This window comes from Furipterus horrens, unplaced genomic scaffold (genome assembly GCF_987537825.1).
Source record: "Furipterus horrens unplaced genomic scaffold, mFurHor1.1.pri manual_scaffold_4, whole genome shotgun sequence".
In the NCBI taxonomy this organism is placed as follows: Eukaryota; Metazoa; Chordata; class Mammalia; order Chiroptera; family Furipteridae; genus Furipterus; species Furipterus horrens.
Genome location: NW_028327174.1, coordinates 14141177 through 14159511, shown reverse-complemented (window position 1 = coordinate 14159511; position 18335 = coordinate 14141177). Strand labels below are relative to the sequence as shown.

The window sequence follows — 18335 nt, the reverse complement described above, 5'->3', positions numbered from 1 at the left end:
ACCTCTCCAAAAAGAGGAATGTGTTCTGAGCTGACATTTATTGAACGGTTTCCCATAGAGGCCAAAGCTTCCCAGGCAAAGGGGCGGTCCCGCGTGAGAGGGGTCCGCGGAGCCTTTTGATTGGGGAAAAGAAGCTACGGATGACCAATCGGGAGGAGCCACGCTTCGGGCATTGGGCACCGCACCTGGACAGCTCCGATTGGTGCAGTGTGGTCCCCTCCTCGAATTTTCATTGGGTACAGAGAGTGCGTGGTGCGGCACAATTGGTGGGTTCGTGTTTCCCGTCCTCCGCCCTCAAGAAGTGGGGTGAAAAGCGACCGGACCTGCTTGCGGGGTAGTGGGCGGATCGTGCGGCGTGAGGTGTGAGGGTCTGAACCCAGGGGTGGCGGGACCGAGGCGGCTCCTGCGATCAAAAGGGAATTGAGACTCCGGCCGCGCGACATGAGGGCCCTGTGGGTGCTGGGCCTCTGCTGCGTACTGCTGACCTTCGGTGAGTGATCCCGGAGGAGAGGGCACCCCGGACCCCCCCGCTCCCCCATCAAGCGCAGCCTCTTCTCGAAGGTTCTTGGGCCGTTGAACCTGCGAGGGGGGTAAAATAACTGGGCCTGAACCGGCCGGGGGGACTATCGCCTTTCCTCGAAAGAGGCTCAGGGGCTTTGGTTTACCCTTCCTTCTCTGGAAAGGAAATGAGAGAACGGAGTTATTTAAATCCCTTTAAGACCTCCTAGCATCCGCGCCTGGAGATCTCAGCCATCTCGAGGTGGGGCTTCTTCCGAGCTCTCGCTACTGCGAGAGCATTGAGGGTGTCTGGTCGCAAAGAATTTTGCAGGCGTTTCAACCTTTGGCCATTAGAGCTTCAGGACCCCCGCCTCCCCACCCCCACCACCACCACGTCTTCCGCTGCCTGGTGAACGCACGTTTCCTTTCTTAGCTGCTGGTCTAGGGAGCCTGGGGCCCTGGATCACGGCAAAGGCAAGTCCGCGTGTTCGATTTCATTTGTGCTCCAGCTCCGTAACATCTCAAGATCTCTTAACATCTCTTCCCCTTTGCAGACCCGCGGACCCAATTTCAGTTCCCCTCGCCAGAGGTTGCACCAAATCCTATTTGTATTCTGACCGGTGATTTTTGAAGGCCTAAGTATTGGCATGGTCAGTTTGGAGGCCTTGTCTTGGCCTGCGCACAACACGTGAATGTGGAAGGGGCCTGGTATCAGACCTGCTGAACGTTATAAAGGATTGAGGGTGGCTCTTTAGAAGTGATGGTTGCCTCCGTGTTTCAGAATCTACTGGGAAACCTCAGTATCTGAACTTAAATAAGAAATAGGCAGACGGGTTTCCATTGGCTATCTAAACCAGTGGATCCATTCTCTCATCCTTACCTCCCATATTTACCGCCTGAATTTTGCGAACCCTACCTTTGCCCTGTTTATTTTCCTCCTGAGAAATACACGAGGTTTTACAAGGTTTTCGGTGTTAAATCTTGCTCCAGGGTCGGTGCGAGCTGATGATGCAGTCGATGTGGACGGCACAGTCGAAGAGGATCTGGGTAAAAGTAGAGAAGGCTCAAGGACAGATGATGAAGTAGTACAGAGGTTCGTGTTCTCTTTAAACTATACAGATAAGCCCTCTGAACACTGGAATACAGTGGCTTCATTTGTCTCCAAAAGTCCAGTTAAAGTGTAACACCCTGAACTTAAATAGCTAAAATCTGGGCAGAGAAACTGTTGCCAGCACGTACACACAAAGTATCTCCTAACTTGCCCCTAAGAATGGTCAAACTTGAATGAATCCCTTTGAAAACTATTTTGATAACTGTGTTGCAGAATACTAGCACTGTAACCTTCTTAAGACCTTAGGAGGTACAACTAGTTCTCAATGTTTTAAAATTTGGCCTGTTAGGACTTAGTTTTGTAGACCTTCAGAGGCCAAAGCTTCCGGGTCAAAGGGGCGGTTCTACGTGTGAGGAAACATGAATGAATATGACTTTGCTTTTTAGTAGAAGAAAGTTGGGTTTATTTTTCTGAAAAAGTTAAGAACTGAGTATTTGCAGTGAAGTGTTTTAAGGAACCTACTACTGTGGTGAAATAACAATGAGATGGTAGATTAGTAATATTTTATAAAGGTCTCCATTTTATCCTTTTAATCCTTACAACCATCTTGAGAGACCACTATGCTCTCATCACATATCCTATATGTTTAGAGGGAAGTAAGATGCAATATTTGTGTATCAAATTTACTTTCGTAGAGAAGAAGAAGCTATTCAGTTGGATGGATTAAATGCATCCCAAATAAGAGAACTTAGAGAGAAATCAGAAAAGTTTGCCTTCCAAGCTGAAGTAAACAGAATGATGAAACTTATCATCAATTCATTGTATAAAAATAAGGAGGTAAGCAACATGTGGCTAGGATAACATTTTTTTTCTCTGTATGGTAGCATACTTGTTTACTTCCACAATAAATGTACTTAAATAATAATTCCAAATAAGTAGTGAAGTTTCAGTGCCCAATACTGTATGTACAAGAATTCCTACTAGATACAGTGTGTGTTATGTGATGGTGGGTGGGAGTGGTTAGACATTTTACTTTCACTTTCCCTTCCAGATATGTTCACAGCCTGCTAAAGAGTTGAGTCTTTAAGGATCATAACCAACCAACCCTCATGTATTACATACCTAAAGATCACTAGTGGAATAGTGTTACTGCTCTTACCAGTTCAGGTATCCCTTCTGGTTGCTATAGTCCTTCGTGTAAAGAGCTGTACCTCTTGTACCAAGAGAGTAAAGCCACCTCTTTACCATAAAATGCTTTGTTTCAGAGTACAGAGGAGAGATTAGTTTGACAATAAATGTAATGTGTCATCTTGATGCTAATCTAACTGTATTAAATCTGGCTTCCAATTAGATTTTCCTGAGAGAACTGATTTCAAATGCTTCTGACGCTTTAGATAAGATAAGGCTAATATCACTGACTGATGAAAATGCTCTTTCTGGAAATGAGGAACTCACCGTCAAAATTAAGGTAAGCTTAAAACAATTTTCTTTTCAAATAAAAAGTCTTTAGCGATAAGAATACATATCAGTCAAGGTAAATTAGGTTGTACTGCAGTAACAAATAACCCCCTAATTCTTGGAATTAAATCAGAGGTCAGTGGAACATGGCCTATGGGCCAAATCCAACCTGCTGCCTATGTTCATAAACAAAGTTTTATCAGAACATTGCCAAGCCTGCGTATATTACCTGTGACTGTTTTTGTACCGCATGGCAGAGCTGAGTGGTTGTGACAGAGACCATATGGCCCAAAAAAACTAAAATATTTATTCTCTGGCCCTTTTACAAGAGAAGTTTGCCACCCTCTGGCATAAATGAATCACAGACTGTGCCTGCAGCCTTTGCTTTGTATCATCCTCACTCCAGGGCGCAGGTTGATAGAGCAGCCACCATCTGAAGTATAGCTGGTTGCCAAGGTGTAGAGAGGGTCTTACATCAGTTAAAGGCTCCACCCTGAAAGCCACACTCTGACTTGGAACTTACTGACCAAAACTAGAGATACGGCCTCATCCAACCATAAATGGAGGACGCATATTCCTATTATGTCTCTGGAAGGCGGAGAGTTGGGAATATTCAGTGAAGAATAATGATCACCACAGATTCCATATACAGAAGTGACTTAGGTTTTGAAGTTTTATTTCCTATCAAAGAAATAGGCAAAACATAAAATTTTATTTTTCTTGAATATTTTCATCAAAAACAATTAGTTTTGTTTCATCTGTCTCTGCCCTCTTCCTTTTGATACTTTCTCAAATACACTGAACTTGAAAGATGCTTATACTTAAGATGTGAATTTTCTGAAAAGGCCATAAAATACTATATGGGGGGAAATGCCTGTATTGGAATTGATATTGCCCAAAGCTGGGAGTTCTTTAATATATATATAGCTCATTACATACTTGTCATTCCATGAGTACTAAGCAAATATAACTACCTTGGTTTTGTCTTTCCTTTAGTGTGACAAGGAGAAGAACCTGCTACATGTCACAGACACTGGTGTGGGAATGACCAGGGAAGAGTTGGTTAAAAACCTTGGTACCATAGCCAAATCTGGGACAAGCGAGTTCTTAAACAGAATGACTGAGGCACAAGATGATGGCCAGTCAACTTCTGAACTGATTGGCCAGTTTGGTGTTGGTTTCTATTCTGCCTTCCTTGTAGCAGATAAGGTTATTGTCACATCGAAACACAACAACGATACCCAGCACATCTGGGAATCCGACTCCAATGAATTTTCTGTAATTGCTGACCCAAGAGGAAACACTCTAGGACGGGGAACAACAATTACGTGAGTGTTACTAATGCTTCATAATAATTAATAGAATGAAGATCCTGACTCTCCAGTTTGGGCTGTCTGAGCAAATGGCTTAGTCTGGGCCTATAAAAGGAGGAAATTGAATTGTTCTCATCGCTTGAAGAATGTTTTGAGGATCTGCTAATGGCCAGACACAAAGAATTAATGATGGCTGCTATACGTAGGATGTAACAAGTAGGCAAAGTTAGCTCTTCCAGAGGAGAAGGCAAATTGGAGGCCTCCCAGAGAAGTGGCTTGGTCCAAGTTTTCCAGGGAAGCAAGACTTAGAAAGGTAGTCTCAGTCTGTGGAGCATCACGGATAAAGGCGTGGAGGGACAGCGTGTTCACAGGATTAGTTTTCCAAAGGATGGCAGGACCTGATGCGAGGAGACTCTGGGTGACCATTGAAAATATTCAAGATTTGTGGTAGTAACCGGGATCGGGGTGGGTTGCAGAGATTGACGGCTTGAAGAAAGTTACGAAATTTTTTGGAAGAAAAGGTCTCATTTAAGGATAATTGGAAAAGATTGAATTCTAATTGGAATTTATTTTAAGCAAATGACTATTGTTTGTATAGATGAGATAATCTTAAGCCCATTATCACTCGGTGCCTCTAACAGCACTGTGAGGTCAACAGGGCAGCTTTTTTCTTAGAGGTCAATAGACTTGCTCAGTCCTGCCAAGTGAAAATGTGCCTGGGGCCTTGCTTTATTTCCCCCTTAATTCAGTTTAAAATGTTTTTAACATTAAATATTCAAGTAGGAAAGAAGCATATATCGATCATTTTGACCAATTTTCTTCATCCCAAAAGGTCACATTTCCTGTCTTCATGGTCACAGATGTTTCTTTAATGAAGGCTAATTAGAGGACTCCATTTTAGTACTTTTACTAATTTATTTGTCCCAATTTACCTTTCCCTGTCCTTGTTACTAACACTGACATCTCCCGGTCTCATTAGGAGGCCTCACTAATAGTCATACCCCAGTGCCCTCCCTCTCTCATTAGGTGTTAGAGTGTAGGTAAGTCACATCTCTTAACTAGAAAGAGAAAAAAAATGATGTCCCCAGAGGTGCTGATGTCTTAGGGTGCTGAGAGGCAGGCAAGATAACCTAGAAGTAAGCTTTATGAAAGCAAACCTTTATGCTGTTGACTGCTCTGTCCCCAGAGCCTAACACTTGACTGGCAAATACTTGTATGAATGAAGAGGCAATCATGGCAGTTTCATGCAGGCAGCATGGATGTTTGAGAAGTAACTGAAACTTGACAACAGGTTCCGCTTTCCCTGGGCAAAATTGCCTTTCTGCTTCAAGTCTCCCTATCCTACCATTGACTCAATAATACTCACTTGAGTGCCTGTTACCTTGTAGGGTTGAAGGCTAATGTGGAGAATAAAACATGCAGTCCCTGCTCATTCTGGGAAGGGGGAAGAACACTCAAGTTATTTCAGAGGGGCAATTGCTAGAAAGGCCAGAAGGCCTTTCTGAAATAGCGGTAAGTTCAGGTATTCCAGGCAGCATGTTGCAGACTTCAGAGACAAGAGGTCCATTTGAGGAACTAAGTCTAGAGTGGCCAAAGGAAAATGGAGAGTGAAGGCCAGGATCCTACCCTACATACATGACCTCATCTCTTCCTGCCCCTAAAGTAGCCTCTGCTGTACCCTTACGAGAAATTTTGTGAGGAATAAGAGATCATGAAATGAATGCTTCCGTTCTTCCTACCGCAATGAGAGCAGTGTTCTGCGTTTTTCCCTAAAGCTGGTCCTCACTTGTGACCTCTCATCTCACCTCCTCAGAAACTAAGCATAAGTTAATTCCTACCCCACCTTTTAAAGCCAGCCTTTCCCACACACCTGCCTCTTTCCTATCAAAGTGTAAGCATGTTTGGTCTGCGGGATGAGGGACAGGCAGGGGCTGCCTTCTTTATTTCTGATCCTCCTCCACGGGTGAGCTTAAAGAAACACACTTGCCTTTGCTACTTCATCTCTGTCATGCCTCGGCCCACTGTAGATCTGCTTTATCTGCCACCTTCCCATTGAAATAATTCACCGGTAATCCTTGTTGCTAAATCCAGCGGATTCGGGCATTTTTTAACTGATATTACTCCAGCTATTGAGTCTCTGTTTTTCTTAGTTTTTCTGTGGCGTGTTCTACCAAATTGGCTTTCTTCTACACAGTCCTTAAGACAATCCACTACCTACTTTCCATGACCCTACATATCTTTTTATATTTTCTGTGCCCACTTCTTAAATGTTGATATTCTTTTTATTTAAAAGTTAAGTTTCAGCCCTTTTCTCATTATCTTTGTGTTCCTCATCTAATCTTACCACCGTCATGGATTCGGGTTCCAGATTTTTCTCAGGATTCTCAAATCTATTCTTTGTCTACATCAGAAGTCAGCAAACTTTTCCTTAAAGGGCCACTAGTAAATAATTAAGCTTGTGGACTGTAGGGTCTGTCACATGCCACACTCTGCTATTCTAGCTGAAAGCAACCTCAGATAATACATGATAAAGCTATGTCCCTGTAAAATTTCTGAAGGGCGCCAACCATACATAGTTTGTGGGCTCCCAGTCTAGATCTCACTACTAGGCACTGTTCCTACATCTAATTGCCATTTAAATACCTCTTAAGATGTCAAACCATCAGCTTCAGCTTGCATCCAAAATTGAACTCTTGCCCTGATTGGTGTGGCTCGGTGGACTGGGTGTTCGCAAACCAAAGGGTCGCCAGTTCAATTCCCAGTCAGGGCACAGGCCTGGGCTGTGGGCTGGGTCCCCAGTTGGGGATGTGTGAGAGGCAACCAGTCGATGTTTCCCTCCCTTTCTTTCTCTCTCCCTCCCCCTCTCTCTAAAAATAAATAAGTAAAATCAAAATTGAACTCTTTCCCCAACCCAGCATCTCTAAGGTGTGTTCTGCTCTGAGACTAGAGACTTGGTCACCCCATTAGGCTATGTCACATATACCATCTACTTGTCGGCAAATGCTACTAAGCTGTTAACTTTTTGAGGCAGGAAAGGAACCATGGATACATCCTTCATTTTTATTGGGAGCACAAACATCAAGATAAGAGCTAGCTGCTATGTTTGAGATTATGTTGTGATTTGTTATTTTGGGTGGGTCAGGGTGAGGATTTGCAGAACAGGAGGAAGGAAGAAGAGGAAACAGTGCCACACTCTTCAGTGTTGGCATGAGCTAAACCAGTGCTGCGCAGTAGAACCCGGGTGGAAATGTTTCTGTCTCTGCGTGTCCGATATGGCGTGGATGGTGAGATATAGCAGTAGTTCAGATTAATTTTATAGCTTTCTTAAGGAACATGCTTTTATTAGGGGTTCACTCTATAATAATCATTTGATTTCTAGATTAACTTCCAGAGTGCATACAATCACTTTTTTCCAGAATGTTTTCTCACATCGAGCGATCTGAAGATTTCAGTTCTTCCAATGAGAAAATCCAGTTATTTAGAAAGTTGAGAACATTTTCATTTTGTACTTGGAACTAAGGATAGTCTCCACTTGAGGGAATGTAAGGAAGATTCTTTCTTTTACTATACCCATATTTGGTATATTTCACTCACAACCCTTACTGGTGATGAGAGTTCTTAACATGAATAACAGGATTAAACAGAACTGCTGGCTTTTGGCATTGTCATGAAGGCGAATTTATAATCAGCTCTTCTAAACCACGGATGTGTCTCTGTAAATGTCTTCTTTCCTTTGCAGCCTTGTTTTAAAAGAAGAAGCATCTGATTACCTTGAATTGGATACAATTAAAAATCTCGTGAAAAAGTACTCACAGTTCATAAACTTCCCTATTTATGTCTGGAGCAGCAAGGTAAATCCATATTGCTAAAATCTGTGTGTATTACCTTGGCACATATTTAATACTTAAAGAAAGTTAAATGTGGTTTGTTTGTTTTTTCCAGTTCAGGATACTCGGGCTTTTTTATGGACCTATTTTTATGAGCTGTCATTTTGTTTCATATTCTATAGATAAAATCAGAATCATTAAAGCAGTTTGTTTAACCGTAATTCTACTTTCTACTCCAAAGACTGAAACTGTTGAGGAACCCATGGAAGAAGAAGAAGAAACAAAAGAAGAAAAAGAATCCGATGATGAAGCTGCAGTAGAAGAAGAAGAAGAAGAAAAGAAACCAAAAACTAAAAAAGTAAGTCTCGTTTATGTTCCTACTTAAAATACTGTTCAGGATATGTTAGAAAAACACAAAAACCGAAGTATGCACTGATTTGAGGCAAGCTTCAGTTCTTAAAGGTTGTCTTTGTCCAAATGTAAGTCCATCTTTTCCCCTTCTAGAAAGTCGTTAAGTACCAAACCTAGTTTGTTTTTATGAGTTCTCTGACTTCTATATATTGCTCAGAGTGGTGGCTTATAATATGTTTTGGATTTTAAAATCTTAAGAAAGCATTCTGCATCTTCTTTTGTCCTGTAGGTATTAACCATAAAAGTAGTTCTCTGGTCTGCTCAGGAAGCAGAGCAGGTTGAAGTTACGGCTTGTGGGTTTGGGGAATGTTTATTGTAAGATGTTGAATTTCTATAAGTCATGAAATGTATAATACATATATCCTTCTAACCTCAAGAAATAACATTTTAGCTAAAAATAATGAAATAATTGGCTTTTTATCAATTACAATAATAACCGGTTGCCTTTTTATATTAAATATCTTAAATCTTAAATGTTGAGAAATGTATTTTTTTTTAATTTTTTTTGATAGTTGGCAGGAACTATATTTAATACAGATTAGAGGTATCCTTCGGTTCCTCCCATGTTCTCTTCTGAAATGTCCTAAAGCCATGGTTTCCACTACTGTAACTGCTGCGAGAAACTAATTAACACTGTTAACTTCAGGTTGAAAAAACTGTCTGGGATTGGGAACTTATGAATGATATCAAACCAATATGGCAGAGACCATCAAAAGAAGTAGAAGAGGATGAATATAAAGCTTTCTACAAATCATTTTCAAAGGTAAATATTATTTAGAGTAATGTGATATAAAAGAAAACTAAATCACAAAATAAGTTTAAAACAATTTATAACTACTCTATAATTAGTTTCCTTTTTAATCCTGTCTATTTTATATTATGCACTTTTTTAATAAAGTCACTCTGAGAAGAAATCTGTAGGCTTCACCAGATTGCCACAGTGTTGTGTTACAAAAAAGATTATACCTCCATGGGTATGTGTTTGATTTCCACTGTAGAGCCCATAACACAAAGTTGTGTTATTGAGTGGCTTTTAACATAATCTTTTATAAAGATCTTGTTTACAACATTAAATAATTACTGTGATTACTAACTTTTTTTCTTATACTGATCCATTCTTTTAACTCTTAAGACTCCAAAACTAGCACAGATTAAGATAGTTTCAAGTTAATGTTTCCCTAAACTGCATTTTGTACAAAATAGAATAGTTTAATGGATTTAGCATGGCTAGATAAAACTTAATATTCTATGATTATATTTGTTCTTTACTCTTCATTCTGTCTGTTGTTATTTACCCTTTGTTTTCCTTACGTTAACATCCAACCATCCTTTAAGCTTTACCTCTAAACATTTTCCTGTGGTTCTCTAAAGTCCTAGTGTCTATAAAGGTACGTTATCTAGGGCAGTTGTATGAAAAATATAATGTGAGCCACAACATGTTATCTTAAATATTTTTAGAGCCACATATTTTTTAAAAAGTAGAAACAGGTGAAGTTAATTGTTAATAATATATTTTATTTAACCCAACATACCCAAAATAGTATGATTTCAACTTAAAAAATTAAAATTTACTTTTGGGGGTTTTTTTGCACTGCGTCTTCAAAGTCTGGTTGTGTATTTGATACTTAACATCAATCACATCCCAACAGGGACTAGCCACATGTGGGCACGGGAATGGATAATAGAATCTGCGTAGGGAATTTCTGTCTTTATACTTTTGTAGCTATTTACATACCTCTTTAAATCTCCTGCTGTAGCCCAGATTTCATGGAAGAAATCTATTCCTGAGTACTTTTATGGTTGACTAGTACACTCATGAAATGCTGTAGATGATTTTGTCATTTAGATGGGTTGCTGGTTTTCCCATCCTCTTCTCAAAAATGTGGGGACTCCTTCCTGAGTTTAGGAGTAATGTTATTGACAGTCACCATCAAAACAACCATGTCTAGCTAGTTAAAATTGCAATCCTAGTTGTTTCTTCTTCCCTCCAGGCTCTCCCCCACCCCTTTTTTGGTAAGGGAACTGTTTTAATTAGTTAAATGCTAAACTGAACAATACTATATAATAAATTGCTTAGCCTTTGTACTGCCTTTTTTTTGTGCCTTTTGAATAACTAAGTACCAACTTTCCATAGGAAAGTGAAGACCCCATGGCTTATATCCACTTTACTGCTGAAGGGGAAGTTACCTTCAAGTCAATTTTATTTGTACCCACCTCCGCTCCACGTGGTCTGTTTGATGAATATGGATCTAAGAAGAGTGATTACATTAAGGTGGGTTTTTAAGTAGTGTAAACAGAATTTTTAATTTGAGAGTACAATTTCCAGAAAGTGACTTTTTTTTCTTTTTTTTTTTTTTTTTGGTCTCTATTTAGCTATATGTGCGCCGAGTGTTCATCACAGATGACTTCCATGACATGATGCCCAAGTACCTTAATTTTGTCAAGGGTGTTGTAAGTATCTGCAGATTGGGAGAATGGGAAGTTAGAGTTGGGCTGTATTTTTTTGTTTGGTTGGTTGGTGTTGGTTTTTACCAGTGTTTATTGCTCACTGAACTTCCTTTTCCATATGAAGGTGGACTCAGATGATCTCCCCTTGAATGTTTCCCGTGAGACACTTCAGCAACATAAATTGCTTAAGGTGAGTGTCGCTTGGAAGAGACTGGCTGCTTTGCTCTTTGATTGGGTGACTTAATGGAGTTACCAGATTTTGAGATTAGTCTTTAGCTATTGAGACAAATTTAATTTTCCTCTGGAAGTCTCAGATCCTGAGAATCTGATTATTTCCTGCCCCCGTTATGTAATAAAAATTTTTCAAACATATAGAAAAGCCAAAGGATTTATATAGTGAATATATACATATATACATATACACACACGCTACGTGGTCTAAAGTTAGAATATAAACATTAAAGCAGTCTTGTGATTGTTTCCACTGACGATTTATTTTTGCTCAGTCTGACATAGGAGTGCTCACCATTCCCTACCCTTTGGTAAATAGCAGTGACAGTGCCTGTCTTCATGTCTCTCACCACTGCTCCCCTGCTACCTTACGTCTTGTAGGTTCCCACAGGTTTGAGATGAAGTTCTCTAATCAGTTATTCTTCGATTTTGTTTAGGTGATCAGAAAGAAGCTTGTCCGTAAAACTCTGGACATGATCAAAAAGATCGCTGATGAGAAATACAATGACACTTTTTGGAAAGAATTTGGTACCAACATCAAGCTTGGTGTGATTGAAGACCACTCCAATAGAACGCGTCTTGCCAAACTCCTTAGATTCCAGTCTTCTCATCATCCGAGTGACATTACTAGTCTAGACCAGTATGTGGAAAGAATGAAGGAGAAACAGGACAAAATCTACTTTATGGCTGGGTCCAGCAGAAAAGAGGTGAGGCAAACTACCTGTCAGGGACCATGGTTTATCGCTGGGAAGTTAATAGCCTACTCTTGAGAACAAAAAGGAGAACTTAATTGTAATTTTGAACTGCAGTAGTTATGAAGCCTGGTCAGTCACTTACATTCTCTGCACCTCTTAATTCTCCACCTGAAAATGAGGTTCTTAGTACTATATAAACATAGTTGCTAGAATGAACACAAATACATCGAGACTAGACTTGGAAAACTTAAAATTCCCTTTATTTTGTAGGCCGAATCTTCTCCATTTGTTGAGCGGCTTCTGAAAAAAGGCTATGAAGTGATTTATCTCACAGAACCTGTGGACGAATACTGCATTCAGGCTCTTCCTGAGTTTGATGGGAAGAGGTTCCAGAATGTTGCTAAGGAAGGAGTGAAGTTTGATGAAAGTGAAAAAACTAAGGAGAATCGGGAAGCAATCGAGAAAGAATTTGAGCCTTTGCTCAATTGGATGAAAGATAAAGCCCTCAAGGACAAGGTATTCTTCTGGAAATTAGAAAGTGAAAATTTTAGTATCTGGCAGCTGGTTACTTTGTAACCATTAACACTTGTCAGGACAACATTTAATATTGTGGTTAATTTATTGGGAGGACAGGCTTAAAATTTAGGTACCACAAAAACTAAAAGGATAATAATGGTTATTTTATATGTGGGTGCCGGGTGGTTTTTTCTTTATAATTGAAAGTTCTTTCTGTCATTTAATATTGCTGTTGTAATAACTTAAAATTTTTACAGATTGAGCTTAGGTTTTATATATGTTTTTAAAAGTTGATGTTTAAGTATTTCTGACTGAAAAATTCAGATTATTAAATGACAGTGTCCTACAAATCTGAGTGAGAGGTACTTGAATAGCCTGCCTCTATGTTTACGATCTTAAGTGATGACTCTTTGAGTTGAAATGCAGTCATCGAATGACCTTAACTGTTAATATTTATATATATCTAACTTTGGTTTCTTATCCCAAGATTGAAAAGGCTGTGGTATCTCAGCGCCTGACAGAGTCTCCGTGTGCTCTTGTGGCCAGCCAGTATGGGTGGTCTGGCAACATGGAGAGAATCATGAAAGCTCAAGCATACCAAACAGGCAAGGACATCTCTACCAAGTAAGTGTCCTTGGGAGAGTCCCTGCACAGTGTTAGCTCTCTTCCAGCCTTTGACAGAAGCTGGCACTATCTTCTAACGAGTTATGTGTTGTAAGTGTCCGCTGTGTGCTGGATAGACAACAAGTGTACAAAGGGATTCTTCCTACAGTTGATTAATAAAGAAAGGGGCTTGGACTTAGGATTCACTTTACAGTATTTCATATACCCATGCAAAGTTTCTTAATCTGTTACACATAAATTATCTTTACTTCTTCATTAGATTATATGGTTGGCCTGGTATCTAGACTTCTTTACATTTTTAGGTGTATGTACAGATGAAATTACTGACGATTGTATTACTCAGATAAGTTTTTTTTAACACCATACCCCTCCCCCAAATAATATACCCCACAAAATTAAAGGTAAAATATGACCCATGAGTTAACAAGTATTTTGAACTCAAAAGTCCAAGTACTGGAAGTATTACGTCTTTGGTACCCTTAATTTTTAAGAAATATGCCGAACTTATGTTTTATGTCATAGCAGTGGCCTTGAAAATGGTTTTTCCCCCTTGCTTTTATTCTCTTTTCAGCTAGAATAACTTATTTCTTATTTGCTACCTAATATACTTTTTTCCCCAAGGCATAGCTTAAGAAATTTTCTCACAAATATATTTAAAAAAATAAATATGCACACAGACACAACACTAACATTTCATAATTACCTCAACTCACCAATATACACAATAAAATGCTAAGGTGCTGCCTTGCTTATGTGTTTTGTTCCCTAACTCGATTATAAACCTCAGGTGGAGAAGAACAGGTCTCTGCTTATCCCGTTGCAACAATATAGTAGTCATTTAATAAATGTACACCTGGTTCAGTCATTCAGTAACAGGAAGTACCTTTCATTCAATAACATTTGAGCACCTACCATGTGCATGCATTGATGGTCTGAAGTGGACATTTACCGCTCTCCGTGTGACATTCAAACTAGTCAGAATGACAAGTCATAATCTTCTAAGCCCAGCAGAGATCATGGGTATGTATACCAAGATGGGGACAGGTGAAGTTCCTCCCTGGCCTCAGCATACAACTATAGGAGAGAGAACAGTCACTACTGAATGTAAAATGCTAGAGATTATGAAGGCGTGTTCAAAACTGGGAACTGAGCTCAGATAAAAGAAGCAATTGGTTTTTCTTGGAACCGTATTGGTGAAGGCATCATGGAAAAAATGTTGTTTGAGCAATACCCAGAGGTTGGCAATTAAGGTAGTGAGAATTAATTACATGGGCATGAACAAGATATTAAATCAGCTCATCCACTCAACAGTGTTCTAGGTGCATGGGATTTATCTAACAATATCCATCCCCCTCGAAAAGGGAAAGCATCATGTGGCAGTATATGTCTTGATTTCTTTAACAGCTGTTCACTGTACTTATGAAAGTAATAGAAAAAAAGAAAATGTATGGATCCTAAAATTTGATGTTCATTCATATTTGTTTTCACCCCTTAACAGTTACTATGCCAGCCAGAAGAAAACATTTGAAATCAATCCCAGACACCCACTGATCAAAGACATGCTTCGACGAGTCAAGGTGAATAAAGATTACAGCCATATACCTTCTTCTTGAATACTTCGTACATTTTATTTTTTTATTGTTGTTCTATTACAGTTGTCCCAATTTTTCCCCCTGTTGTTCTCCACTGCCCTGTTCCCCTCCCACAGTCAATTCCAACCCTGTTAAAGTATAATTTCTTCCATTTCAGGAAGACGAAGAAGACAAAACAGTTTCAGATCTTGCAATGGTTTTGTTTGAAACAGCAACACTGAGGTCAGGATATCTATTACCAGACACTAAAGCATATGGAGATAGAATAGAAAGGATGCTTCGCCTCAGTTTAAACATCGACCCTGATGCAAAGGTTTGTATTCACAACCTGCCCACATAGGTTTCATTTTCTTTTTCTTTAAGAATAGGCTTCCCATGACTAAGTGATATAGCTCTGAAAATTTGGACTAATTTCTACTTTGTATAAATTATTTATTTATTTTTTGATTGATTTTGAAAGAGAGAAACATCAATTTGTTGTCCACTTATTTATGTATTCATTGATTGATCTTAATGTGCCCTGACCAGGGATCAAACCCACAACCTAGACATATTAGAACAACACTCTAACCAACAGAGCTACCCAGCCTGGGCTAGAAATAATTTATTAAATGTTTGAATTCCCAGGATCATGCACTATGCTAGAAATTAAACAGATTCTGCACGCATTCGGTTTTTTTGTTGTTCGTTTTTTGTTTTTCTTTTTTTGTCTTCCATTGTTCGCTTGACTGCTAACTGTAATTGGAGGATTGTGAAATTAAGATCTTATAAATATAAATAGGCAAAGTGAAAATAGATCCATTAACGGGCTCATAATGTTGCCCTTAGGTCGAAGAAGAACCTGAAGAAGAACCTGAAGAAACAACAGAGGACACCACGGATGACACAGAGCAAGACGACGAAGAAGTGGATGCCGGAACAGATGACGAAGAAGAAACAGCAGAGGTATAGGATAGCAAATCAAGAATGGGATTTGCATTCTTAGTTCTGGCAAAGTTAGGCCTGTGTAATGTGAAGAACTCCAGAAATCTGCCCCAAAATAGGCATCTCATATGAAATTCAAAAGCTGGAGCAAGTAATTCTTTTTTCTTTAAATAAAGTGTATTCTTTGATCTTCCTACTTCTTTTATTCTTTTATTTTAGACATCCATTCTTGATGCTTTTAAACAGATTTTTCCTTAGCCCACAATGCTTCTATGCTCTCTGCCGTATGCTCTGCCTTACTATATACTAACATTAGGGTGTTTTAAATTTTGACTGTATTCAGGGGCCATTGATCTTGGTGAGTTCTAAATTACCTAAAAATTTTTGTAGATTAGCAAGTTGAGGTTTTAGCCTACAGCTAAAATAATAGAAATAGACTTAGCTTATTCATTGTTTTTCCCATATATGAACCTTCTGTGAGCTAAGGGTTTTATTTCTACTGGCTTTTAATGTCTTCTGGTTTTTGTTTTTACAGAAATCAACAGATGAAAAAGATGAATTGTAAATTACATTCTTCACCATTTGGATCCTGCGTGGAGAGGGAATGTGAAATTTAAGTCATTTCTTTTGGGAGAGACTTGGTTTGGATGCTCCCCTGGCTCCCTTTTCCCCTGCACTGTAAAATGTTGGAATTGTGGGTTACAAGAAGAAGAGGGTTTTTTAGTTGGATTTTTTTTAACATTCCTCAGAATGTAAATTTGTACTATTTAACTGACTATTCTTGGTGTAAAATCTTGTCGTGTATAAAAATAAAAAAGATCCCAAATATTCAGTGTCTGTCCTATCCTTCCTCCACCCCCACCCCTTTTTCTTTAATTAAAACAAGATATAAACTTCTGGCCAAGATGGAGGCGTAGACAGACACGCTGCACCTCCCTCCACAACTAAGAAGGAATACAACTATCTCAAAACTAGAGACAAGCAGAAGTTCCAGAAAATCAAGCTGCATGGAAGTCCAGCAAACAAAGACATAAAGAAGAGATACTCATCCAGACAGGTAGGAGGGGTGGAGCCGCGGTGGAAAGCGCTGTTACACATTTTAAAAAGTCAGGAGGCCTGGCCACTGTGGCTCAGTGGATTGAGCATCAGCCTGTGAACCAACTGTCGCTGGTCCGATTCCCAGTCAGGGCACATGACTCGGTTGCTAGTCAGGTCCCCAGCTGGGGGCACAGGTGAGAGGCAACCACACAGTGATGTTTCTCTCCCTCTCTCCTTTCCCCTCTAAAAATAAGTAAACAAACACAATTCTTTTTTTAAACAAAAGTCAGGAGGGACACCTGGGGAGCATTCCTAGTGCCAGGGAAAATCAAGCCTCATGCTTCTGACTGTGCAGACCAGTGCGGGTTGGGGCAGAGGCAGAAACTGCCAGTCTCTCAGCAGAGTCCGTTTGTGTAAAGGGCCCCCACAGTCCTAGAGCATCTGCAAACCCACCCACTCTGGGAACGACGGCCAGGGCAACAGCTAGAGAGGCACCAGTCCTATACGGAAGTGGGAGAGGTGCCTGGAAAAGGGGTGAGTGCTGGGCAGGCAACATTGTTCCCGCTCAGACCCCTCCCCCACACACACAGCGCCACAACCTGATGAAACGGGTTGCCCTGTACTGACGAATCCCTAAGGCTCTGCCCCCTAGAATATAAGAGCTGCAACAGCGCTTCCCCAAATCACAGAGGCGAACACAGAAAGATGAGGAGACAGAGAAGTACGACCCAGAAGCAGGGGCAGTTCAAGGTCCCAGCCGCACACCTAAGCAATGAGCAGATAGCACGCCTAATGGATGAGGAGACAGGCAACTTAACAGATGCGCAGTTTAAGGCATTGGTGATTAGGATGCTCACAACTCTGACAACAAAGGTTAAACAGGATGGGGAAAGAACAAAGGCTATCCTGGCTGAAATGAAGGAAAATCCACATGAAACAAGTGGTGAAGGAAAGGAAACCAGGGTTCAAACCAACAAATTGGAACAAACGGTCAACCAGTACAGAAGGAGGAAATGAGAATTAGAAAAAATGAGGAGAAGCTTAGAAACCTCTGGGACAGCTATAACATGCCAACATCCAAATCATAGGGTTGCCAGAAGGTGAAGAGGGAGAGCAAGAAATTGAAAAATTATGTGAAAAAATAATGAAGGAAGACTTCCCTAATTTGGGGAAGGAAATGGACATACGGGTCCAGGAAGCACAGAGAGTCCCAAACAAACTAGACCCAGGGAGAACCACACCAAGACACATAATCAAAATGCCAAAGGTTAAGGATAAAGAGAATCTTAAAATCAGCAAGAGGAGGAGGATTATCTACAAAGAGGTAATTATAAGACTGTCAGCTGATTTCTCAAAAGAAACTGCAGGCAAGAAGGGACTGGCAAGAAGTATTCAAAGTGATGAAAAGCAAGGACCTACAACCAAGATTACTCTATCCAGCAAAGCTATCATTCAGAATGGAAGGGCAGATAAAGTGCTTCCCAGACGAGGAAAAGCTGAAGGAGTTCATTATCACCAAGCTATTATTATATGAAATGTTAAAGGGAGTTATTTAAGAAAAAGATAAAAAACTATGAAAATTAAAATGAAAACAGTATCACAACTATCAACAACAGAAGTTAGGGAATGGAAACAAAGGTAAACTAAGCAGGCAACTAGAGTGGGAAGAGAATCACAGGTATGGGGAGCATGTTGGGGAAGGGCAGCTG

General features: G+C 40.0%; 1 protein-coding gene across 1 annotated transcript; it reads left to right on the top strand.

The window, feature by feature from the left end:
• Positions 1-325: 325 nt before the first annotated feature.
• HSP90B1 (heat shock protein 90 beta family member 1) lies at positions 326-16416 on the top strand. The gene is made up of 18 exons (XM_090272599.1): positions 326-490; positions 1489-1591; positions 2245-2386; positions 2901-3017; positions 4004-4335; positions 8060-8171; positions 8389-8505; positions 9205-9321; positions 10693-10830; positions 10932-11009; positions 11131-11196; positions 11675-11944; positions 12203-12448; positions 12936-13072; positions 14571-14649; positions 14822-14977; positions 15493-15609; positions 16124-16416. The coding sequence occupies exons 1-18, from the start codon at positions 442-444 to the stop codon at positions 16151-16153; spliced, it is 2406 nt and encodes an 801-aa protein (XP_090128725.1). The 5' UTR covers positions 326-441; the 3' UTR covers positions 16154-16416.
• Positions 16417-18335: the final 1919 nt, after the last annotated feature.

Excerpts from the sequence above, each read along its gene's own strand:
- HSP90B1 (XM_090272599.1), top strand. The coding sequence starts at position 442 with ATGAGGGCCCTGTGGGTGCTGGGCCTCTGCTGCGTACTGCTGACCTTC. Across the intron at positions 2,387-2,900 it reads CATTGTATAAAAATAAGGAG|ATTTTCCTGAGAGAACTGAT; the intron begins GTAAGCAACATG and ends GCTTCCAATTAG. Across the intron at positions 11,197-11,674 it reads AGCAACATAAATTGCTTAAG|GTGATCAGAAAGAAGCTTGT; the intron begins GTGAGTGTCGCT and ends GATTTTGTTTAG.